General features: G+C 40.7%; 1 protein-coding gene across 1 annotated transcript in view; it reads right to left on the bottom strand.

The window, feature by feature from the left end:
- Positions 1 to 21,018, bottom strand: part of TRHDE (thyrotropin releasing hormone degrading enzyme) — a 1,599,235-nt gene that overhangs the window by 184,624 nt on the left and 1,393,593 nt on the right. Inside the window, exons 14-15 of the mRNA XM_040410016.1 lie at positions 20,150 to 20,247; positions 14,021 to 14,128 (exon numbers count right to left, since the gene is read on the bottom strand). Of these exons, the coding sequence (XP_040265950.1) occupies positions 14,021 to 14,128; positions 20,150 to 20,247 (206 nt within the window). The remainder of the gene's footprint in view (positions 1 to 14,020; positions 14,129 to 20,149; positions 20,248 to 21,018) is intronic.

The following is a 21,018-nucleotide window of genomic DNA, read 5'->3' as shown; positions in this document are numbered from 1 at the left end:
GTGCCGATAACGCCGTTCTCAGCGTTACTATCCCATTTCTATGCCTCCTTGAAAAAACGCTCCTGGCGATGATGGAAGAGGATGTGGCACAGGAGGAGGAAGAGGGATAATTTCTTAGGGTTTCCGGCCAGTCATTCCTAAGTGGCTCCGAGGGTGGGTTCCTGCACCCACAAACCCAAGGTACACAATTGTCCAGCCAGGCCACAGTTCTGGAGGATGATGAGGTGGAGGATGAGGTGGAGGAGATGGAGGAGGAGGAATCATGTTCACAGCAGGGTGACACCCAGACCAGCTCATGGCCATCAATGGTGCGTGGCTGGGGGGATACAGAGGACACAGACGATACACCTCCCACAGAGGACAGCTTTTCGTTTCACACATGAGCGATTACATGCTGCAGTGTCTCCGCAATTACCGCCGAGTTGCCCACATTATAACTTGTGCTGATTACTGGGTGGCCACGTTGCTGGATCCCCATTACAAGGACAATGTACCATCCTTAATTCCATCAATGGAGCGTAATCGTAAGATGCCCGAGTACAAGCGCACGCTGGTAGAAGCGCTGCTAGTGGCATTCCCACCTGACAGCGGGGACACAGTGGAAGCACAATGCGAAGGGAGAGGATGAGGAAGAGGTCGCCAAAGCAGCTGTGGCACCGCCAGCACCTCAGAAGGCAGGGTTAGCATGGCCGAAATGTGGAAAAGCTTTGTCAGCACACCACAACAACCAGCACCACCAGCTGATATGGAACATCTTAGCAGGAGGCAGCATTTCACCAACATGGTGGAGCAGTATGTGTGCACACGCCTACACGTACTGAATGACGGGTGTGCCCCCTTCAACTTCTGGGTCTCCAAATTGGGCACGTGGCGGCTGGGCCTGAAGCGGATAGCAGTTTGGCACATGTCCTTCCACCACCGAGGATTGCAGGGCGCTTCAGTTTTCTCCTCTTACTCTGCTTCCTCATTCTCTACCAGCTCCTCATCCGGTCAGCGTAACACCTTCACCACCAACTTCAGCACAGCCAGGAGTAAACGACAGCAGGCAGATTTAAAACGTATCTGTTTGGGGGACAAACTCCACACCGTGCAGGAGCTGTGGCCTTGAACAACAGACGGATGAGTGGTTTGTGCCAGTCAGCCTCAAGCCTGGCCTGGTGGTGTGCGATAATGGGCAAAATCTCGAGGTAGCTCTAGGACTAGCCGGTTTGATGCACATCCATTGCCTGGCGCATGTGCTGAATTTGGTGGTGCAGAGATTCCTTAAAAGTTACCCCAATATGTCAGAGCTGCTGCATAAAGTGCGGGCCGTCTGTGCGCGCTTTCGGCGTTCTCACACTGCTGCTTCTCGCCTGTCAGAGCTGCATCGTAACTTCGGCCTTCCCGCTCACCGCCTCACATGCGACGTGCCCACCAGGTGGAACTCCACCTTGCACATTCTGGCCGAACTATGCGAGCAGCAGCAGGTGATAGAGTTTCAGCTGCAGCACGCTCGGCGGAACAGCACCACTTCACCACCAAATGACTGGACCTCCATGCGAGACCTGTGTTCCTTGTTGCGCTGTTTCGAGTACTCCACCAACATGGCCAGTGCCGATAACGCCGTTCTCAGCGTTACTATCCCATTTTTTTGCCTCCTTGAAAAAACGCTCCTGGCGATGATGGAAGAGGATGTGGCACAGGAGGAGGAAGAGGGATAATTTCTTAGGGTTTCCGGCCAGTCATTCCTAAGTGGCTCCGAGGGTGGGTTCCTGCACCCACAAACCCAAGGTACACAATTGTCCAGCCAGGCCACAGTTCTGGAGGATGATGAGGTGGAGGATGAGGTGGAGGAGATGGAGGAGGAGGAATCATGTTCACAGCAGGGTGACACCCAGACCAGCTCATGGCCATCAATGGTGCGTGGCTGGGGGGATACAGAGGAAACAGACGATACACCTCCCACAGAGGACAGCTTTTCGTTGCACACATGAGCGATTACATGCTGCAGTGTCTCCGCAATTACCGCCGAGTTGCCCACATTCTAACTTGTGCTGATTACTGGGTGGCCACGTTGCTGGATCCCCATTTCAAGGACAATGTACCGTCCTTAATTCCATCAATGGAGCGTAATCGTAAGATGCCCGAGTACAAGCGCACGCTGGTAGAAGCGCTGCTAGTGGCATTCCCACCTGACAGCGGGGACACAGTGGAAGCACAAGGCGAAGGGAGAGGATGAGGAAGAGGTCGCCAAAGCAGCTGTGGCACCGCCAGCACCTCAGAAGGCAGGGTTAGCATGGCCGAAATGTGGAAAAGCTTTGTCAGCACACCACAACAACCAGCACCACCAGCTGATATGGAACATCTTAGCAAGAGGCAGCATTTCACCAACATGGTGGAGCAGTATGTGTGCACACGCCTACACGTACTGAATGACGGGTGTGCCCCCTTCAACTTCTGGGTCTCCAAATTGGGCTCGTGGCGGCTGGGCCTGAAGCGGATAGCAGTTTGGCACATGTCCTTCCACCACCGAGGATTGCAGGGCGCTTCAGTTTTCTCCTCTTACTCTGCTTCCTCATTCTCTAACAGCTCCTCATCCGGTCAGTGTAACACCTTCACCACCAACTTCAGCACAGCCAGGAGTAAACGACAGCAGGCAGATTTAAAACGTATCTGTTTGGGGGACAAACTCCACACCGTGCAGGAGCTGTGGCCTTGAACAACAGACGGATGAGTGGTTTGTGCCAGTCAGCCTCAAGCCTGGCCTGGTGGTGTGCGATAATGGGCAAAATCTCGAGGTAGCTCTAGGACTAGCCGGTTTGATGCACATCCATTGCCTGGCGCATGTGCTGAATTTGGTGGTGCAGAGATTCCTTAAAAATTACCCCGATATGTCAGAGCTGCTGCATAAAGTGCGGGCCGTCTGTGCGCGCTTTCGGCGTTCTCACACTGCTGCTTCTCGCCTGTCAGAGCTGCATCGTAACTTCGGCCTTCCCGCTCACCGCCTCACATGCGACGTGCCCACCAGGTGGAACTCCACCTTGCACATTCTGGCCGAACTATGCGAGCAGCAGCAGGTGATAGAGTTTCAGCTGCAGCACACTCGGCGGAACAGCACCACTTCACCACCAATGACTGGACCTCCATGCGAGACCTGTGTTTCTTGTTGCGCTGTTTCGAGTACTCCACCAACATGGCCAGTGCCGGTAACGCCGTTCTCAGCGTTACTATCCCATTTCTATGTCTCCTTGAAAAAACGCTCCTGGCGATGATGGAAGAGGATGTGGCACAGGAGGAGGAAGAGGGATAATTTCTTAGGGTTTCCGGCCAGTCATTCCTAAGTGGCTCCGAGGGTGGGTTCCTGCACCCACAAACCCAAGGTACACAATTGTCCAGCCAGGCCACAGTTCTGGAGGATGATGAGGTGGAGGATGAGGTGGAGGAGATGGAGGAGGATGAATCATGTTCACAGCAGGGTGACACCCAGACCAGCTCATGGCCATCAATGGTGCGTGGCTGGGGGGATACAGAGGACACAGACGATACACCTCCCACAGAGGACAGCTTTTCGTTGCACACATGAGCGATTACATGCTGCAGTGTCTCCGCAATTACCGCCGAGTTGCCCACATTCTAACTTGTGCTGATTACTGGGTGGCCACGTTGCTGGATCCCCATTTCAAGGACAATGTACCGTCCTTAATTCCATCAAGGAGCGTAATCGTAAGATGCCCGAGTACAAGCGCACGCTGGTAGAAGCGCTGATAGTGGCATTCCCACCTGACAGCGGGGACACAGTGGAAGCACAAGGCGAAGGGAGAGGATGAGGAAGAGGTCGCCAAAGCAGCTGTGGCACCGCCAGCACCTCAGAAGGCAGGGTTAGCATGGCCGAAATGTGGAAAAGCTTTGTCAGCACACCACAACAACCAGCACCACCAGCTGATATGGAACATCTTAGCAAGAGGCAGCATTTCACCAACATGGTGGAGCAGTATGTGTGCACACGCCTACACGTACTGAATGACGGGTGTGCCCCCTTCAACTTCTGGGTCTCCAAATTGGGCTCGTGGCGGCTGGGCCTGAAGCGGATAGCAGTTTGGCACATGTCCTTCCACCACCGAGGATTGCAGGGCGCTTCAGTTTTCTCCTCTTACTCTGCTTCCTCATTCTCTACCAGCTCCTCATCCGGTCAGTGTAACACCTTCACCACCAACTTCAGCACAGCCAGGAGTAAACGACAGCAGGCAGATTTAAAACGTATCTGTTTGGGGGACAAACTCCACACCGTGCAGGAGCTGTGGCCTTGAACAACAGACGGATGAGTGGTTTGTGCCAGTCAGCCTCAAGCCTGGCCTGGTGGTGTGCGATAATGGGCAAAATCTCGAGGTAGCTCTAGGACTAGCCGGTTTGATGCACATCCATTGCCTGGCGCATGTGCTGAATTTGGTGGTGCAGAGATTCCTTAAAAATTACCCCGATATGTCAGAGCTGCTGCATAAAGTGCGGGCCGTCTGTGCGCGCTTTCGGCGTTCTCACACTGCTGCTTCTCGCCTGTCAGCGCTGCATCGTAACTTCGGCCTTCCCGCTCACCGCCTCACATGCGACGTGCCCACCAGGTGGAACTCCACCTTGCACATTCTGGCCGAACTATGCGAGCAGCAGCAGGTGATAGAGTTTCAGCTGCAGCACACTCGGCGGAACAGCACCACTTCACCACCAATGACTGGACCTCCATGCGAGACCTGTGTTCCTTGTTGCGCTGTTTCGAGTACTCCACCAACATGGCCAGTGCCGATAACGCCGTTCTCAGCGTTACTATCCCATTTCTATGTCTCCTTGAAAAAACGCTCCTGGCGATGATGGAAGAGGATGTGGCACAGGAGGAGGAAGAGGGATAATTTCTTAGGGTTTCCGGCCAGTCATTCCTAAGTGGCTCCGAGGGTGGGTTCCTGCACCCACAAACCCAAGGTACACAATTGTCCAGCCAGGCCACAGTTCTGGAGGATGATGAGGTGGAGGATGAGGTGGAGGAGATGGAGGAGGAGGAATCATGTTCACAGCAGGGTGACACCCAGACCAGCTCATGGCCATCAATGGTGCGTGGCTGGGGGGATACAGAGGACACAGACGATACACCTCCCACAGAGGACAGCTTTTCGTTTCACACATGAGCGATTACATGCTGCAGTGTCTCCGCAATTACCGCCGAGTTGCCCACATTATAACTTGTGCTGATTACTGGGTGGCCACGTTGCTGGATCCCCATTACAAGGACAATGTACCGTCCTTAATTCCATCAATGGAGCGTAATCGTAAGATGCCCGAGTACAAGCGCACGCTGGTAGAAGCGCTGATAGTGGCATTCCCACCTGACAGCGGGGACACAGTGGAAGCACAAGGCGAAGGGAGAGGATGAGGAAGAGGTCGCCAAAGCAGCTGTGGCACCGCCAGCACCTCAGAAGGCAGGGTTAGCATGGCCGAAATGTGGAAAAGCTTTGTCAGCACACCACAACAACCAGCACCACCAGCTGATATGGAACATCTTAGCAGGAGGCAGCATTTCACCAACATGGTGGAGCAGTATGTGTGCACACGCCTACACGTACTGAATGACGGGTGTGCCCCCTTCAACTTCTGGGTCTCCAAATTGGGCACATGGCCTGAGCTTGCCCTTTACGTCTTTGAGGTGCTGGCCTGCCCTGCAGCCAGTGTATTATCTGAACGTGTGTTTAGCACGGCAGGGGGCGTCATCACAGACAAGCGTAGCCGCCTTTCCACAGCCAATGTGGACAAGCTCACGTTCATTAAAATGAACCAGGCATGGATCCCTCAGGACTTGTCCGTACCTTGTGCAGAATAGACATGTATACCGGCACTAAGCAGCCATTGTTATACTGCAGCGCAATTGCTCATGTTTGTATTTTGGATATTTCACACTCTTTTGTAATGTACCTTAATTTTACAAAATTCAATTAAAACCAAAAACCAGTGTTGGCTATCTCGTCCTCCTCCACCGCCGCTTCCACCTACTCCGCTACATCCACCGCCTCCTCAAACTCCTACAACATATGGAACTCCACCTCATAAATCAAATTTTTTTTTGTAAGTGTTTTATTTTATATCATTTCACTACTTTGTCATTTACATTTTCTGGTGAAATTCGCCAATTTTTGGGTTTATAGTACCACTGCTATATCTAGACTAGTCGGCTGGTTAAAAAAATAAAAATAAATTGTCATTAACATTTTCAGGTGAAATTCACCAATTTTTGGGTGTATAGTACCACTGCTATACCTAGTAGGCTGGTTAAAAAATAAATAAATTGTCATTAACATTTTCTGGTGAAATTAACCAATTTTTGGGTGTATAGTACCACTGCTATACCTAGTAGGCCGGTTAAAAAAATAAATAAATAATTGTCATTAACATTTTCTGGTGAAATTAACAAATTTTTGGGTGTATAGTACCACTGCTATACCTAGTAGGCCAGTTAAAAAAAAACAAATAAAAAATTATCATTAACATTTTCGGGTGAAATTCACCAATTTTTGGGTGTATAGTACCACTGCTATACCTAGTATGCCGGTTAAAAAAAAAGTCATTAACATTTTATGGTGAAATTCACCAATTTTTGGGTGTGATGTACCACTGCTATACCTAGTAGGCCGTTTAAAAAAAATAAAAATGTCAGTTACATTTTTGGGCGAAATTAATAAATTTTTGGGTGTATAGTACCACTGTTATACCTTGTAGGCCGGTTAACAAAAAAAATATTTGTCAGTTATATTTTCTCGTCAAATTCAGCAATTTTTTGGTGTGATGTACAACTGCTATAACTATTAGACCGGTAAAAAAAAAATTTAAAAAAATTGCCAGTTACATTTTATGGTCAAATTCACAAATTTTTTGGTGTAATATACCCCTCCTCTACCTAGTTGACAGCTTAATAAATTTTAATAATTTTTATTTTACATTTTTGGGTGGCAGTAAACAATTGTTTTCTGTCATAGACCCCTGCTCTACCAAGTAGACAAGTTAATTAATTTCTGTAATTTTTCTGTTATATTCTTGGGTTGACATTATACAATTTTAGACGTGAATAAACCCCTGCTCTGCATAGGTGACAGGGAATACAATTTCTGAAATGCTTCTTTAATTGATGCGAGCCACCTCCTTTGATTCAATGCTTAAACTTAAACAAGTTGTACCACATTTAAGCTTCAATACTTTGTCCAACATATCCGCTATACTCTTTTGGCCAACATTTGCGCCTCAATAGCTTTTCCCACAATTCCGCTTGACTCTTTTGGCCCACATTTGGCCTTCTGTAATTTGTCCCACATTTGCGCCTCAATAGCTTTTCCCACATTTCTTCTCGATCCCAAATTTTTTAAATAAATTTATCTCCCTTAAATTTTGTCTCTTTTTATCACGCTCCATCTCCTGCCTGGAACCCTGATTCCCCGCCACCCGTAATCACCATGGTAGGCGCATAAAAGAATATCGAAAGTTGATAGAGCAGATATCAAATTGGATCGTCAACATCACGGGGACGTGCGACATTGTGGGGCAGTAAGTATGCACACGCCTACACGAACTAACTGACAGGGGTCAGCCCCTGCAACTTCTGGGTCTCCAAATTGGGCACATGGCCTGAGCTTGCCCTTTACGCCTTGGAGGTGCTGGCCTGCCCTGCAGCCAGTGTATTGTCTGAACGTGTGCTTAGCACGACTGGGTTATATTTCCCAATGTTCTAGGGTGTACCCTAATTTAAAAAAATAAAAATACATTTTAAAACAAAAAGCAGTGTAGGCTACCTCCTCCTCATCCACCGCCACTTCCACCTACACGCCACATCAACCGCCTCCTCAACCTCCTACTCCATATGGACCTGGTCCTCCTAGATCAAGATTATTTTATTTATTTTTTTACGTATTTTATGTTATTTAAAGTCATTTCCCTATCCACATTTGTTTGCAGAGCACTTGTCATGCTCTTAACCACATTTTGATGCCATTTGCAGCCCTCTAGCCCTTTCCATTACATTTTTACAGCAATTTTAGTATTCAAAAGTTCGGGTCCCCATTCACTTCAATGGGGTTTGGGTTCGGGGTCAAATTCGGGTCCCGAACTCAAACTTTTTTCCGAAGATTGGCCGAACCCATCAAACCCGAACATCTAGGTGTTCGCTCAACTCTAGACATAATACAACTGGATCCATTCATAATGGATGCAGATGGTTGTATTATCAATAACAGAAGCGTTTTTGATGATCCATGATAGATCCAGCAAAAATGCTGGTGTGAAAGTAGCCTTAGCATAAAATATTTGAGCCACATTTATCTAAAGAGAAAAACTGATCTTATTGCTTAAAATAACCAATCACATTGCAGCTTTCATGTCTTCAGAGCAGATTAGAAAATGAAAACCGAGCTGTGATTGGTTGTTAGATACTATTATAAATCTTAGCATAGTCAAAGACAATTGGGCAGCACACTTTGGAGATACAAATCATGATTATAATAAGTCATCATGATGTTCTGGAAAAAATAGAGAAGAAAATTAAAGAAAGTGACACAAATTAGAGAAGACTATTCCTGTCAGTCACTTAAGACCCCTCATCACTGATGATGTCACGTGTGCACCCAGCGTGATCATGTGGTGATGTCATCACGCTCTACGGGTTTTTTTCAATCAAGATGGGGGCGAGCGGCTTCTCCACAATCAAATGAATGAGGTGAGTATATATTTTTTGAACTTATAGCCGCCATTTTGGGAAACATTGATTCATTACCAGGAAGCGCAAGGAAATTTGGCTTTGTGGCAAACCCCTAATTAACCCTTGATTTACTCGTGAGCAGATGCATATGAGTCACAGATGCTGCGATCAGCATTGAATGCGGCACCTGAGGGGTTAAATGATGGGGGCGTGATCGCCGTTCCCTGTTATTGCGCTCGCTCCATACAATGGAAAACCATTTGTGACAAAGTCATTCGTAACAAATCAAATTTCTTGTTAACATTCGTTGAAGCTGCTTAATCAAATTTTTCAAAACTTCACTCATCTCTAGGAATGAGCAATGGTGTTAGCTATTGCTCCTGTCCATACTGTAGAGCTGATTGTTGCATGTAAATATAGGGGTCACCTCCACTGATGAGCATTTGAACATTTCCTTCCTAACAATCATCTGCTCCATCAGGCAGGGTAAAGGGGTCTTTAGATCCATTGTTTAATTTCCCAAACAAAAGATCATTAAGGTAGTTAAGCATATAATTTGCAGCATCATAATAGATGGTGGCATTCTAGTGTGTAGACAACAACTTCCAGCATACCCTAACAATTGCTAAGGTCATACTAGGAGGTATGTTTTTACATGATAGAAAGTTAAATATCAGAAATTAACCTAACTTTGCTGTATTTATGTATGAGCTTTCTTCTGGAGATTTGTTATGGTATATACACTTCTGGTTTTGCATAATATGATAGCTAACTAAACAGGCTACCTATGTCTGTTGCAATGAAAATGCACATACAGAACTACAAGTAAAAGAAAAATAGTTGTTTTGCCTCTCCCCAAAAATGTTATAAAAAGTGATCTAAAATATTTTTTTCCTGCATCTCAAAACATCACACAGAATATGATGTAATTAGAAAATAGAAGCATGTTTGACAAAAAACTAAAATAAAAACATGCCTATACATCTACAGTACAGACCAAAAGTTTGGACACACCTTCTCATTCAAAGAGTTTTCTTTATTTTCATGACTATGAAGGCATCAAAACTATGAATTAACACATGTGGAATTATATACATAACAAACAAGTGTGAAACAACTGAAAATATGTCATATTCTAGGTTCTTCAAAGTAGCCACCTTTTGCTTTGATTACTGCTTTGCACACTCTTGGCATTCTCTTGATGAGCTTCAAGAGGTAGTCCCCTGAAATGGTCTTCCAACAGTCTTGAAGGAGTTCCCAGAGATGCTTAGCACTTGTTGGCCCTTTTGCCTTCACTCTGTGGTCCAGCTCACCCCAAACCATCTCGATTGGGTTCAGGTCCGGTGACTGTGGAGGCCAGGTCATCTGGCGCAGCACCCCATCTCTCTCCTTCATGGTCAAATAGCCCTTACTTTCAAAGTTTTCCCAATTTTTCGGCTGACTGACTGACCTTCATTTCTTAAAGTAATGATGGCCACTCGTTTTTCTTTACTTAGCTGCTTTTTTCTTGCCATAATACAAATTCAAACAGTCTATTCAGTAGGACTATCAGCTGTGTATCCACCTTAATTCTCCTCAACGCCACTGATGGTCCCAACCCCATTTATAAGGCAAGAAATCCCACTTATTAAACCTGACAGGGCACACCTGTGAAGTGAAAACCATTTCAGGGGACTACCTCTTGAAGCTCATCAAGAGAATGCCAAGAGTGTGCAAAGCAGTAATCAAAGCAAAAGGTGGCTACTTTGAAGAACCTAGAATATGACATATTTTCAGTTGTTTCACACTTGTTTGTTATGTATATAATTCTACATGTGTTAATTCATAGTTTTGATGCCTTCAGTGTGAATCTACAATTTTCATAGTCATGAAAATAAAGAAAACTCTTTGAATGAGAAGGTGTGTCCAAACTTTTGGTCTGTACTGTATATGAATGGAAAACTTAAAAAGCATGGCAGTTGAAATGCAGTGAGTAAAAACTGTAAAAAGAATTGTCTTTACAAATCACTAGTTAGACCACACAAGGAGTACTGTGTATAGTTCTGTGTGCCTGTGAACAAGGCAGACATAGAAAAGCTGGAAAGGGTTCAGAGAAGGGCAACTAAAGTAATAACTGGAATGGGTAGACTACAGTACCCTGAAGGGATTTTCACTTTAGAAAAAAGATGACTATGGGTCGATCTAATAACTATATATAAGTATATCAGGGGTTAGTACAGAGATCTCTCTCATCATCTATTTATTCCCAGGACTGTGACTGTGACAAGGTGACATCCTCTGCGTCTGGAAGAAAGAAGGTTTGTACTTCATAAAGAAAGAATTCTTTATGGTAAGAACAGTGAGATGGTGATGGTAAATTCACTAAAAGAGTTTAGGAGGGGCCTGGATGTATTTCTGGAGTGTTATAATATTACAGGCTATAGCTACTAGAGATGGGTCCGTGATCCAGGGAGTTATTCTGATTGCCTGATTGAAGTTGGGAAGGATTTTCCACTAATCAGTGTAAAATGTGATGCTTTAAGTCACTCATCCCCCTTCTCTCTCTGGCCATAGTGAATGGTCTGGCTAAGAAAGGCAAGTAAGGCTGTTTTCCATGCTAAAAGACCAAATAAATGAGGAAGGTAATAGCCAGGACAGGCAGTAGAATACATTGAGTGACCTCAAAAATGATATCCAGAAAATCATCAACACTTTTTTATAAAAATGTATAGAATATTTACTTTTTAGCTGTTAATATATGATAAAACATTTTGATGGTAGTGTGCCATTAACTACATGTCCTACTATGCCTTGTGCCTCAGGCACAAGACAAGATGAAAACTTTATCTTTGTAAGCCAAAGCCAATGTGTAATTTTCAGCTCACTGCATACATGGGTAGAAATTATTGGTTTAAAATGTTATGACATTTTTCCTAAGTGGATGGCCAGATGTTCAGTTTTTTTTTATATAGTGTTTGAAGCTAAAATCAGGAATGGAAGGGAAAAAGGGTAGTACCGTAGTCTAGTAATCTGTCATTAATAGTTTCTCTCTTTTTATGATCCACTGTCGATTTTTGCTAAAAATACTTCTTAAAAAGCCTTACATTTAGGAAACAGGAAACAGCCAGAAAAAGATTCATTGACAATAGAACACTACATAGTAAAAACTGTGATTTATATACAAAACATTATTGGTATGAAGTATGTAAGAGACAGGGCACAATTTATCTAATATTTTATTCTTTAAAAGCCTACAAAGGAGTGTATTGATGAAGCTAGATGAAGCATATCAAAAATAGCAGAACGTGTGGGGGTGTTCCTAGTATGCAATGATTAGTACATACGCAGAAATAGTCTAACAAAGAATAAGCGATGAATCAGTGACAGGTCATGGGTGCTTAAAGCACATTGATGCATGTGGAAAGTGAGGGAGAACATCAGAACTGGACCATTAAATAACTGAAAAAGGTGATTGACTTGATGAATTGTATTTTCTTTTAAATTATGTGGACTGCCAAGTATTTGTGCATCACTTACCTGTGGAAATACGGAAGAGCAAATTTCTTGAAATTTGTTTTAGGTCCGAATCTATCATATTGGTTGACAGATTTGATACCGGTATAAATATATTTGAGACTAAAATCAAAAGTGCTTAGATTGCCCTGAAAAGTTGTGCATGACACTCTGAAGTCTTCTAGGATTATATTCAACCGAATTCAAGGTCTAAAGCACCAAGATAACATTAATAATGTCAAAGTGACAGTGACATACAGCATATGGCTATGGGCAAACTGATTGTGGCTAGTGGTGATAAACAGTTTAAATTAAAACATGGTACTGCTTGTGGCAAAGCTCTATAGGAATATAATCTGTTTCGTATATAGTTTTTCTTGCATTTTAAAACTGAAAAATAAACACCTTGAAAAAAATTATATTCCAGAAGCAATCTGTTGATTGCTTATTCAAGTATGTAATGTAAAGTAAAAAAAAAAAAATACTAATATTTAAATCACCCCCTTCCCCAAAATAAAAATAAAACTAGATAAAAAATAAATAAATAAACATCATAGATCTCAAGTCGATTTATTCTAACACTTGTTTCTGTACAGCATTAAAATGTATTGCCTCCATGGAGGCAAAATTAGTTTCACCCAAAGTTGTGCAAATCTTCGGTGAATGAATTCGGTATTAATTTCTACATCTTTAAAAACATTTAGAATTCAGAATCCGAAGTTGGCTTTGGTATCGACTGGTACCTGCTATATGGAGACAGGTCTCCGGACAGCATTAAAATTAAGTGTTTGAACAAATCGACTTTGGTTCTATGATCCGAAGTTTGATTCTCTCAACTCTACTATTAAAATAAAAAAATATTTATTCTATATGGCAAACAGCGAAACCGAAAAAAAAAAGTCAAAATAGCCAATTTGGCAGTTTTTTTTGTTATAGGGGTCAGAATATGGCGATGAAGAAAATTTTTTTTTTCAAGGTGTTTATTTTTTCAGTATTAAAACGCAAGAAAAACTATACAAATGAGGTATTGTCATAATCATATTGACCTAGAGATTGAAAGTAACAGTAGTCAGTTTTACCACATTGCATAAGGAATACAGTAAAAATAAAACTCATAAAACTGTGGTGGAATTGCATTCTTTTTCCAATCCAACTACATCATATATAATATTAAATGGTGCCATTAGAAAACGCAACTTGTCTTGCAAAAAAGAAACTTTCATACGGCTGTTTGAATGGAAAAAAAAATAAACATCATGTTGCTTAACCCTAATATAGAGCACTTGTGAAATACTTAAAAAAATGTGACTACTACTTATATTATAACTGCAACCCTCATCATCTATTCAGTAAATAGAGCCTTCATTTGTGCTCACCAAGCCTAGTCACTGCCTCCACCATCCGCCAGCCCCTGCACCTATCTCCTGTCTTACACCTTGTCAACCATTCATCAAAAAGGGCACCCCATCCACAGCCAGGCGGAAGCCCCAAGCCTAGGGTGTGCCCTGAGGGGAATGAAGGGGGTGCCCTCTCAAAACACTGTCTGCATGGCTCAGAAGAGCTCTGGCGCCAGGGTTAGCCACCATGAGGACTACAGTCACCTTCATTGCCCCTTTCATCATTCTCCTTCACTCTCTCCATCCTTACTCCTCCCCCTGTGGGCCAGCATATGGCAGCCCTTTACAATATTGGGCAAGTTGTTTCATAGATGTGTGAAAAAGTCACATAGGAAATTTATTTTTCCTCAACAGTTTTGATACCGTATGTAATATAACCTTAACACACAATTTTGCTTTGCTTCCAATATTTAATGATTTAATGCTTGCTCACCGATTTCTGTTACTTGAAATCCAGTCAGAGATCATCGTTGCTGCTTCCTGATGACACTGTTTGTTGCCAAAGCTGCAAGCCAACATTATAACTTCTCGTCTGAGCTCCCTAGTGAAAAAAAGAGTGAAAAAGTGATTACGTGTATACATTCTACAAACATACCTTAACCCTAGTAAATTATTTTAATAAAATGCTGAAACAAAGAAAATTACGATTTTGATCAGTCCTTATGATAAAACTGAAAGGGTAGGCAGTCCACTTCCAGGCAATTCTATTTTCCAACATAATCAATATTTATTATTTCTGTCATTGCTAAAAACATGTGTCTATGTTTTTATTTTACATTCTAAGCTCCTTTCTCAATTAGCAGCTAGCATTTAGCAGCTCCAGTTTTTCTTAATATATTTATCTCCTGATATTACTTTGCATTTTATGAACCTTACAGGTAAAATATTCAAATTACAGTTTATGGCTTGATAAAACCATAATTCTGCTTTTAATTACATTCTTTTATTGTTTAAATATGCTGCTTGCCAGATAAAAGCTCTGAAAAAAATTAGCATTAGCACATTGTAAATATCTCGTGAAGAAATCCAGATTTATGTATTTTCATTTAAATTTAGAACAAAAGTTTAAAGCAAAAATGTCTTTAATTGATCAGCTGTCAAAATTGCATCTTAGCAGTCAAGTATAGATGTAGCAATCACAATATAAATAAATTCTGACATTTTAAGGGAACAAATCTCATCACAGACTACCCCTTGAAGGCATGTTTAGGACTTCTGTCATTGTACAACCCTGATATTAATTTAGCAAGCAACAGGGGAGCAATCAGAATACAAGCAAATGTGCTAGTTCAATTTATTTTAGAGCAACACATTTCTAACTGAACTTTCACTACCAGCACTGAAATCTCAGCAATAGAAAAAAGTATAACAGAAGAATGTGGATTGCAGACTAAAACTTAACAATAGAGAACATTTTCCCAAAAATCAATATTTCGCAAGTAAATATATATATATATATATATATATATATATATTTTTTTTTTTTTTTAAAAAATTCCTCCTCTTATGATAACTTGTTAAAAATTATGTTTAGTTGTTTCTTTGTTATTCATTTTTAGGAATTATTTGTAATAGGCCATATGGTCATTATTATAAGTACAATAATTTTGTTCAACCTATGCTCCTGACAAAATGAATACCAGTTAATCCATAATTTACAGCTGTAGGCACTTTATGTCTTTATGTGCCACAATATGTTGAAATAATACACAATGTAACATGAGAAAACAGTAATAATCTTTAATGGTGGTCAACCTCTGCAATTATGTTACCATGTCTGTGGTATAAAAATGTTTTGCTAGAAGGATGCCAGACCAGAAAAGCTAACACTCAGAGGGAAGACAGGTAACCTAGCATGATACCCAGCCATTGAAAAGAGCGGTAGGTGTCTTTTTTAAACATAATGTCCAGGGCAGGGACAGAAGGGGAGGGCTTCAATATGCAACAAGTAATTTATAAATGTGTTGATATAGATATATCTTGTTTTTTAAATGGTTGTGCAGAACTTAAATATTTATGACCTATCCTCTGGATATGTAATCAATATAAGATCGGCAGTGATACGACTTCTAGCACCCCCTCCAATCAGCTGTTTGAAGTGGTAGTAGTGCTTGTGTGTGCCCTGCTTCCACTTCAAAACTACCTGTGCGCTATCTTGCTTGTAGAGGTGACGCAGTGTAATTACAACTGTTCCTCTCATTCAAATGAATGGGATGAACAGTTGTAATTACACTAATCTGCCTCTAGAAGAGAGACAGTGTAAAGCTAATTTTGAAACAGAAACTGTGCTTGCACAAGCGCCACTACCACTTCAAACAGCTGATCGACAGGGTTGCCAGGAGTTAGACCAACGCAGATCTGGTATTGATGACCAATCCTGAAGACATATAATCAAAATTATAGTGCTGCACAACCGCTTAAACCCCTTAAGGACCTTGCCATTTTTCACCTTAAGGACCAGGCCGTTTTTTGGAAACTTGACATGTGTCACTTTATGTTATGATAACTTCTGAATGCTTTTACTTATCCAAGCAATTCTGAGATTGTTTTCTCGCGACACATTGTACTTCATGATAGTGAAAATTTTTGGTCGATATCATTCACCTTTTTTTATAAAAAAATCCAAAATTTATTGAAAATTTGGAAAAATTAGCAATTTTTGGAATTTCTCTGCTTTTAAGGCAGATAGTGATACATCATAAGAAAGTTATTACCTTACATTCCGCATATGTCCACTTTCATGTTTGCATCATTTTATAAATGTATTATTTTTTTTTTATCTTATAAGGCTTAGAATTTTAGAAGCAAATTTTTAAACTTTTAAGAAAATTTCCAAAACCCACTTTTTTAAGAAACACTTCAAATCTAAAGTCACTTTGTGGGGTTTACATAGTGGAAAACACCCATAAATGACCCCATTGTAGAAAATACACCCCTCAAGTTATTCAAAACTGATTTTACTAACTTTTTTCAACCCTTTAGGTGTTAAGAATTAAAGGATAAGGAGATGACATTTTTAAATTTAACTTTTTTGGCAGATTCTCCATTTTAATTCATTTTTTCCTCCAAGGGTTAACAGCCAAATAAAAGTCAATATTTATTACCCTGATTATGCAGTTTACAGAAACACCCCATATGTGGTCGTAAACTGCTGTATGTGAACATGGCAGAGCACACAATTTTTAAAAGAAAAACAATCATGTTTTTAAGTCTACATTTTCAGAAAGCTAAATCTTTTTTATTTTTTGGGCGATTGTCTTAGTTAGGTTCTCATTTTTTGCGGGATGAGATGATGGTTGGATTGGTACTATTTTGGGGTACATACTACTTTTTGATCATTTGGTGTTACACTTTTTGTGGTGTATGGTAACCAAATAATTTTTTTTTTGGCACGGTAATTAGTTATTTCTTTTACAGTGTTCACCAGACGGGTAAGCTCATGTGATATTTTTATAGAGCAGGTTGTTACGGATGCGGCGATACCTAATATGTTAGTTTTTTTATATATATTTTGGTTTTAAACAATAAAAGCATTTTGGAAACAATAAAATAATGTTTTTGTGTCTCCATTTTCTGAAAGACATATTTTTTTTTCTTTTTTGCCCGATTGTCTTATGTAGGATCTCATTTTTTGTGGCATAAGATGACGGTTTGATTGGTATTATTTTTGGGTACATACTGATTTTTGATTGCTTGGTATTACACTTTTTGAGATGTAAGGTAATAAAAAAAATGGCTTTTTGGCACAGTTTTTATTTTATTTTTTATACTGTGTTTACCACATAGGTTACCTCATGTGATATTTTTATATAAAAGGTTGTTGTGGATGCGGCAATACCTAATATATCTGTTTTTTAAAATATATTTTGATTTTAAACAATAAAAGCATTTTTGAAGCAAAAAAATTATGCTCTTATGTCTCCATTTTCTGAATACTATACCTTTTTTTTTTTTTTTTGCCGATTGTCTTATGTAGGGACTAATGTTTTGTGAGATGAGATGACGGTTTGATTGGTATTATTTTTGGGTACTTAAGACTTTTCGATCGCTTGGTATTACACTTTTTGTGATAAAAGGTGACAAAAAATGTATTTTTTAGCACAGTTTTTTTTTTTTTTTTTTTTTTTTTTACAGTGTTGATAGGACAGGGTGGATCATGGGATATTTTTATAGATCAGGTTGTTACGGACGTGGCATTACCTAATGTGTGTGTTTTTTATTTTTATTTTTCTATTTTTTACAATTTTATATGTCTCTTTTTATGGTGAAGGGGCTTTTTATTGAAACTTTATTTATTTTTTTTAAAAACACTTTTATTTCACTTTTATTATTTTAAATTTTTGTCCCACTATGGGACTTCAACATTTCAGGGTCTGATCCCTATTTCAATATAGCACAATACATCTGTATTGTGCTATATTAAACTGTCAGTGCCTTACACTGTAAGACGCTGACAGTTGCCTAGGAGACCCAGTCCTGAGGCTGGATCTCTTGCGCTTCTGTAGCTGGCAGTTCTAATGCCTGTGCAAGGCATTGGGGCTGCCATAGCAACCATCGGGTCCCTGTCACCGTAGCACAGGGACCCCATGGGGATTAACAAGCTGCCGTGTTTTCACCGATGCTGGCAGATACAGCAGGGACCCGGCTGTCAGTATCAGTAGGGCCCCTGCTGCTGATCGCGGCAGCGTGTGTGAGATAGCCAGTTAACCCTAGGACAAGAATGCTTGTCCTAAGACGTTAAGTATCGGCCAGTTGAGATGAGCATTCTCATCCAAGGTCCTGAACAAGTTAAATTACAGTGACAGACTGAGCCATTAGTGGCCAAGGGCCAAGGAGCTAAGGGGCACCATAAGCTCTTTTTTCATTTAAAGGAGGTCATAGTGACTACTGCTGTTTGCCTTATGTACAGTAGCTGTTCTCTTTGGACAATCCCTTTCCATTAGGCAGGTCACTGAGCAAAGAGATAAGGTTGCTATGTATCTCTGCTTTTGCTCATAGAACAGAATCCTAGGTGGGGAATCCCCTTCTGTGGTATTGACATACCCTAGTAGGATAGGGAGAGATTGTTATGAGGAGAAAAATCTTTAAGAATACTGTACACCTCACTAATAAAAAGTTTAATACAATGACAGTCAGCACAACAGTCTAGTGAAAAATGACACCTTTGCCTAACATGCAGTCAATGATAGTGAAGAAGCTGCTTAGCAGTGATATATATGGGGTTATTTCCAAGAAAACTTTGCAATAGCCTGTCTTGGTGCCCCTCTCCTGCTCATTTGATGCAGGTTTGCTTATTTTTATTGGGTTTATCACAATTTTAGATGTCACATTATTTGCAAACATTTATTTTATTGTTTTGATGTTCATGTCTTTTTTATTACGATATACACTGCATAACAACTGATTTTTGAACAGACTGGTCTAATTACTTGATATAATTTCTTAACTTTTTATTTTATTTTTTTCAAATTTTTCTTGGTGTTGGGAATGAGGGTAGTAATTTTAAATTGGACTGATGTTGGGCCTTATCATGAGTCTGTGTTGAAGAGGGGATTCACTTTCAATTTATTTATGATCCTCTAAGTTCTTTTGTGGATTTTAATTGCTTTTAACCCATTGCTTTTCATTGCCTTTAACCCATTGTCTTTGTGTTGTGTGTGTTCTATAGTAACTTGTTTTAATAACTTGATAGGGAAACTAATCAGAAAGGTAAAATTATAGATTTTCAATTATTACTTTATAAAAAAAAACTTTAAATAGTATTTTAATTAATATTTTTTTCAAATAAAAAATAAAAATAAAATCTGATTCCAATTAAAATGTTATCAAAATAGTGTGTTCATATGAGGACATTGTTGTTCCAAGTGATCTTTTATTGTGCATACAACAGGAAAAATGAATGGCTCATTCAACCAAAAGACTGCATGTAAAAAATCAGTAAATCTGAAGCACCAATGTTATGGAAAGCGACATTCGGTGTACGTGCAAACATTCTGGTACCCAGTGATAAGCATAAGTTCAAATCTCAACATCACTTTGAGGTTGTAACTCGAGAGATAAGCTGAACATTGTTTGCTTTAAAAATGTCATGCAGGGGAATATAAATCTCAAAGATGCTGGGCCTTAGAGAAATGAAATATCAAACAGGAAAGACAGGAGAAAAGGTGCATCATGCTGCTACAGTCACACTGTGTAACACTAATGGAGCTTTTTTCTTTTGAAGCTGCATTGTATGGTTTAGTATAAAAGATAAACTCCCTTTAGGATTTAGAAGAGTAACAATAGCAGAAAATATGTGAGAAGAGGGAAAACACAGGAAAATACACATAACAAAAAGCTGCAAACTAATTCATGTTAAAATATTTTCTGAACTTATGCATTTGAATGAGACAGAATCAGAGAAAGATTTCAGTGTATTTAGAAATCAACACAACAATTTCTGTCACAAATAATAATATATGACGCTGAAAATGCAGGGCATTCAATGTAGGACAGCATTACAAATGTTTCTTCTCTTTAGCTTTAGTATTCTGATTATGTGAATAAAGAGATTATGTCATACTCTGCCTGGTAAGACGTCTGGATTATTGATCCATTGTGTCCATTAACAGGCCATCCAAGCCGGAAATACATTGTTGCCACTTGCTTCAATACATATTCCTGAAAGGAACATAAACATTGCATTCATTATTTAAAAAAAAAATTATACTGTGAAGGCTAAAGCAAATACTATACAACACCTCAAACAAACACTACATTTTGTATAAAAATATGTTATTGTATTATCTTGAGTTATGTTTTAATTTGTAAAATGTTTACAAAGATTTTGCCCATCTTGTCAGCTAAAAACTTTGGTCAGAGATTAATGCTTAAATGTTTCTTGTAGGTAATAGTCTTTCTGGTCATATTTTAAAAGTTGTTTCCTTTCCTTGTTGTAGAATGCTTCTACACTACCTAAAAAGGAAAGGAAAAAAAAAAACATCTGGAGAAATTAACCCAATAGTGACCACACATACTCCTTTTTATGGTGGTCACTAAGGGGCCTTAGGCAGGGCAGCAAATGTGAGCCGCCACGATCCTGTTCTAACAGCCTGGAAACTCAGGAGTGCCAATCTGGGCTGTATAACTCCTTAAATGCTGTGGTCAATGGCGCCCGCTGCATTTAAGTGGTGACAGAGGGGGCGGACTCCTTGTGTCTCCCATTTGCACTCCGCAAATGACATTGTGGGTGCCGATGGACAAATAGGTAGGCTAGGACCTGGTATAGGCCCTAAGCCTGCCTTGAGTGTCCTCCAGCAGCCTACTGATCAATTTTCAGTATAGCACTGACATTAAAATGCAATTCACTATAGGTATTGTGCATTGTAGTTTAGAAGCAATCAAAATATTACCTGTTATAGTCCCATTGTCGGAAAAATAAAAAAAAATTAT

This window comes from Bufo bufo, chromosome 1 (assembly GCF_905171765.1).
Source record: "Bufo bufo chromosome 1, aBufBuf1.1, whole genome shotgun sequence".
In the NCBI taxonomy this organism is placed as follows: domain Eukaryota; kingdom Metazoa; phylum Chordata; class Amphibia; order Anura; family Bufonidae; genus Bufo; species Bufo bufo.
This window is presented reverse-complemented; position numbering and strand designations above follow the sequence as displayed.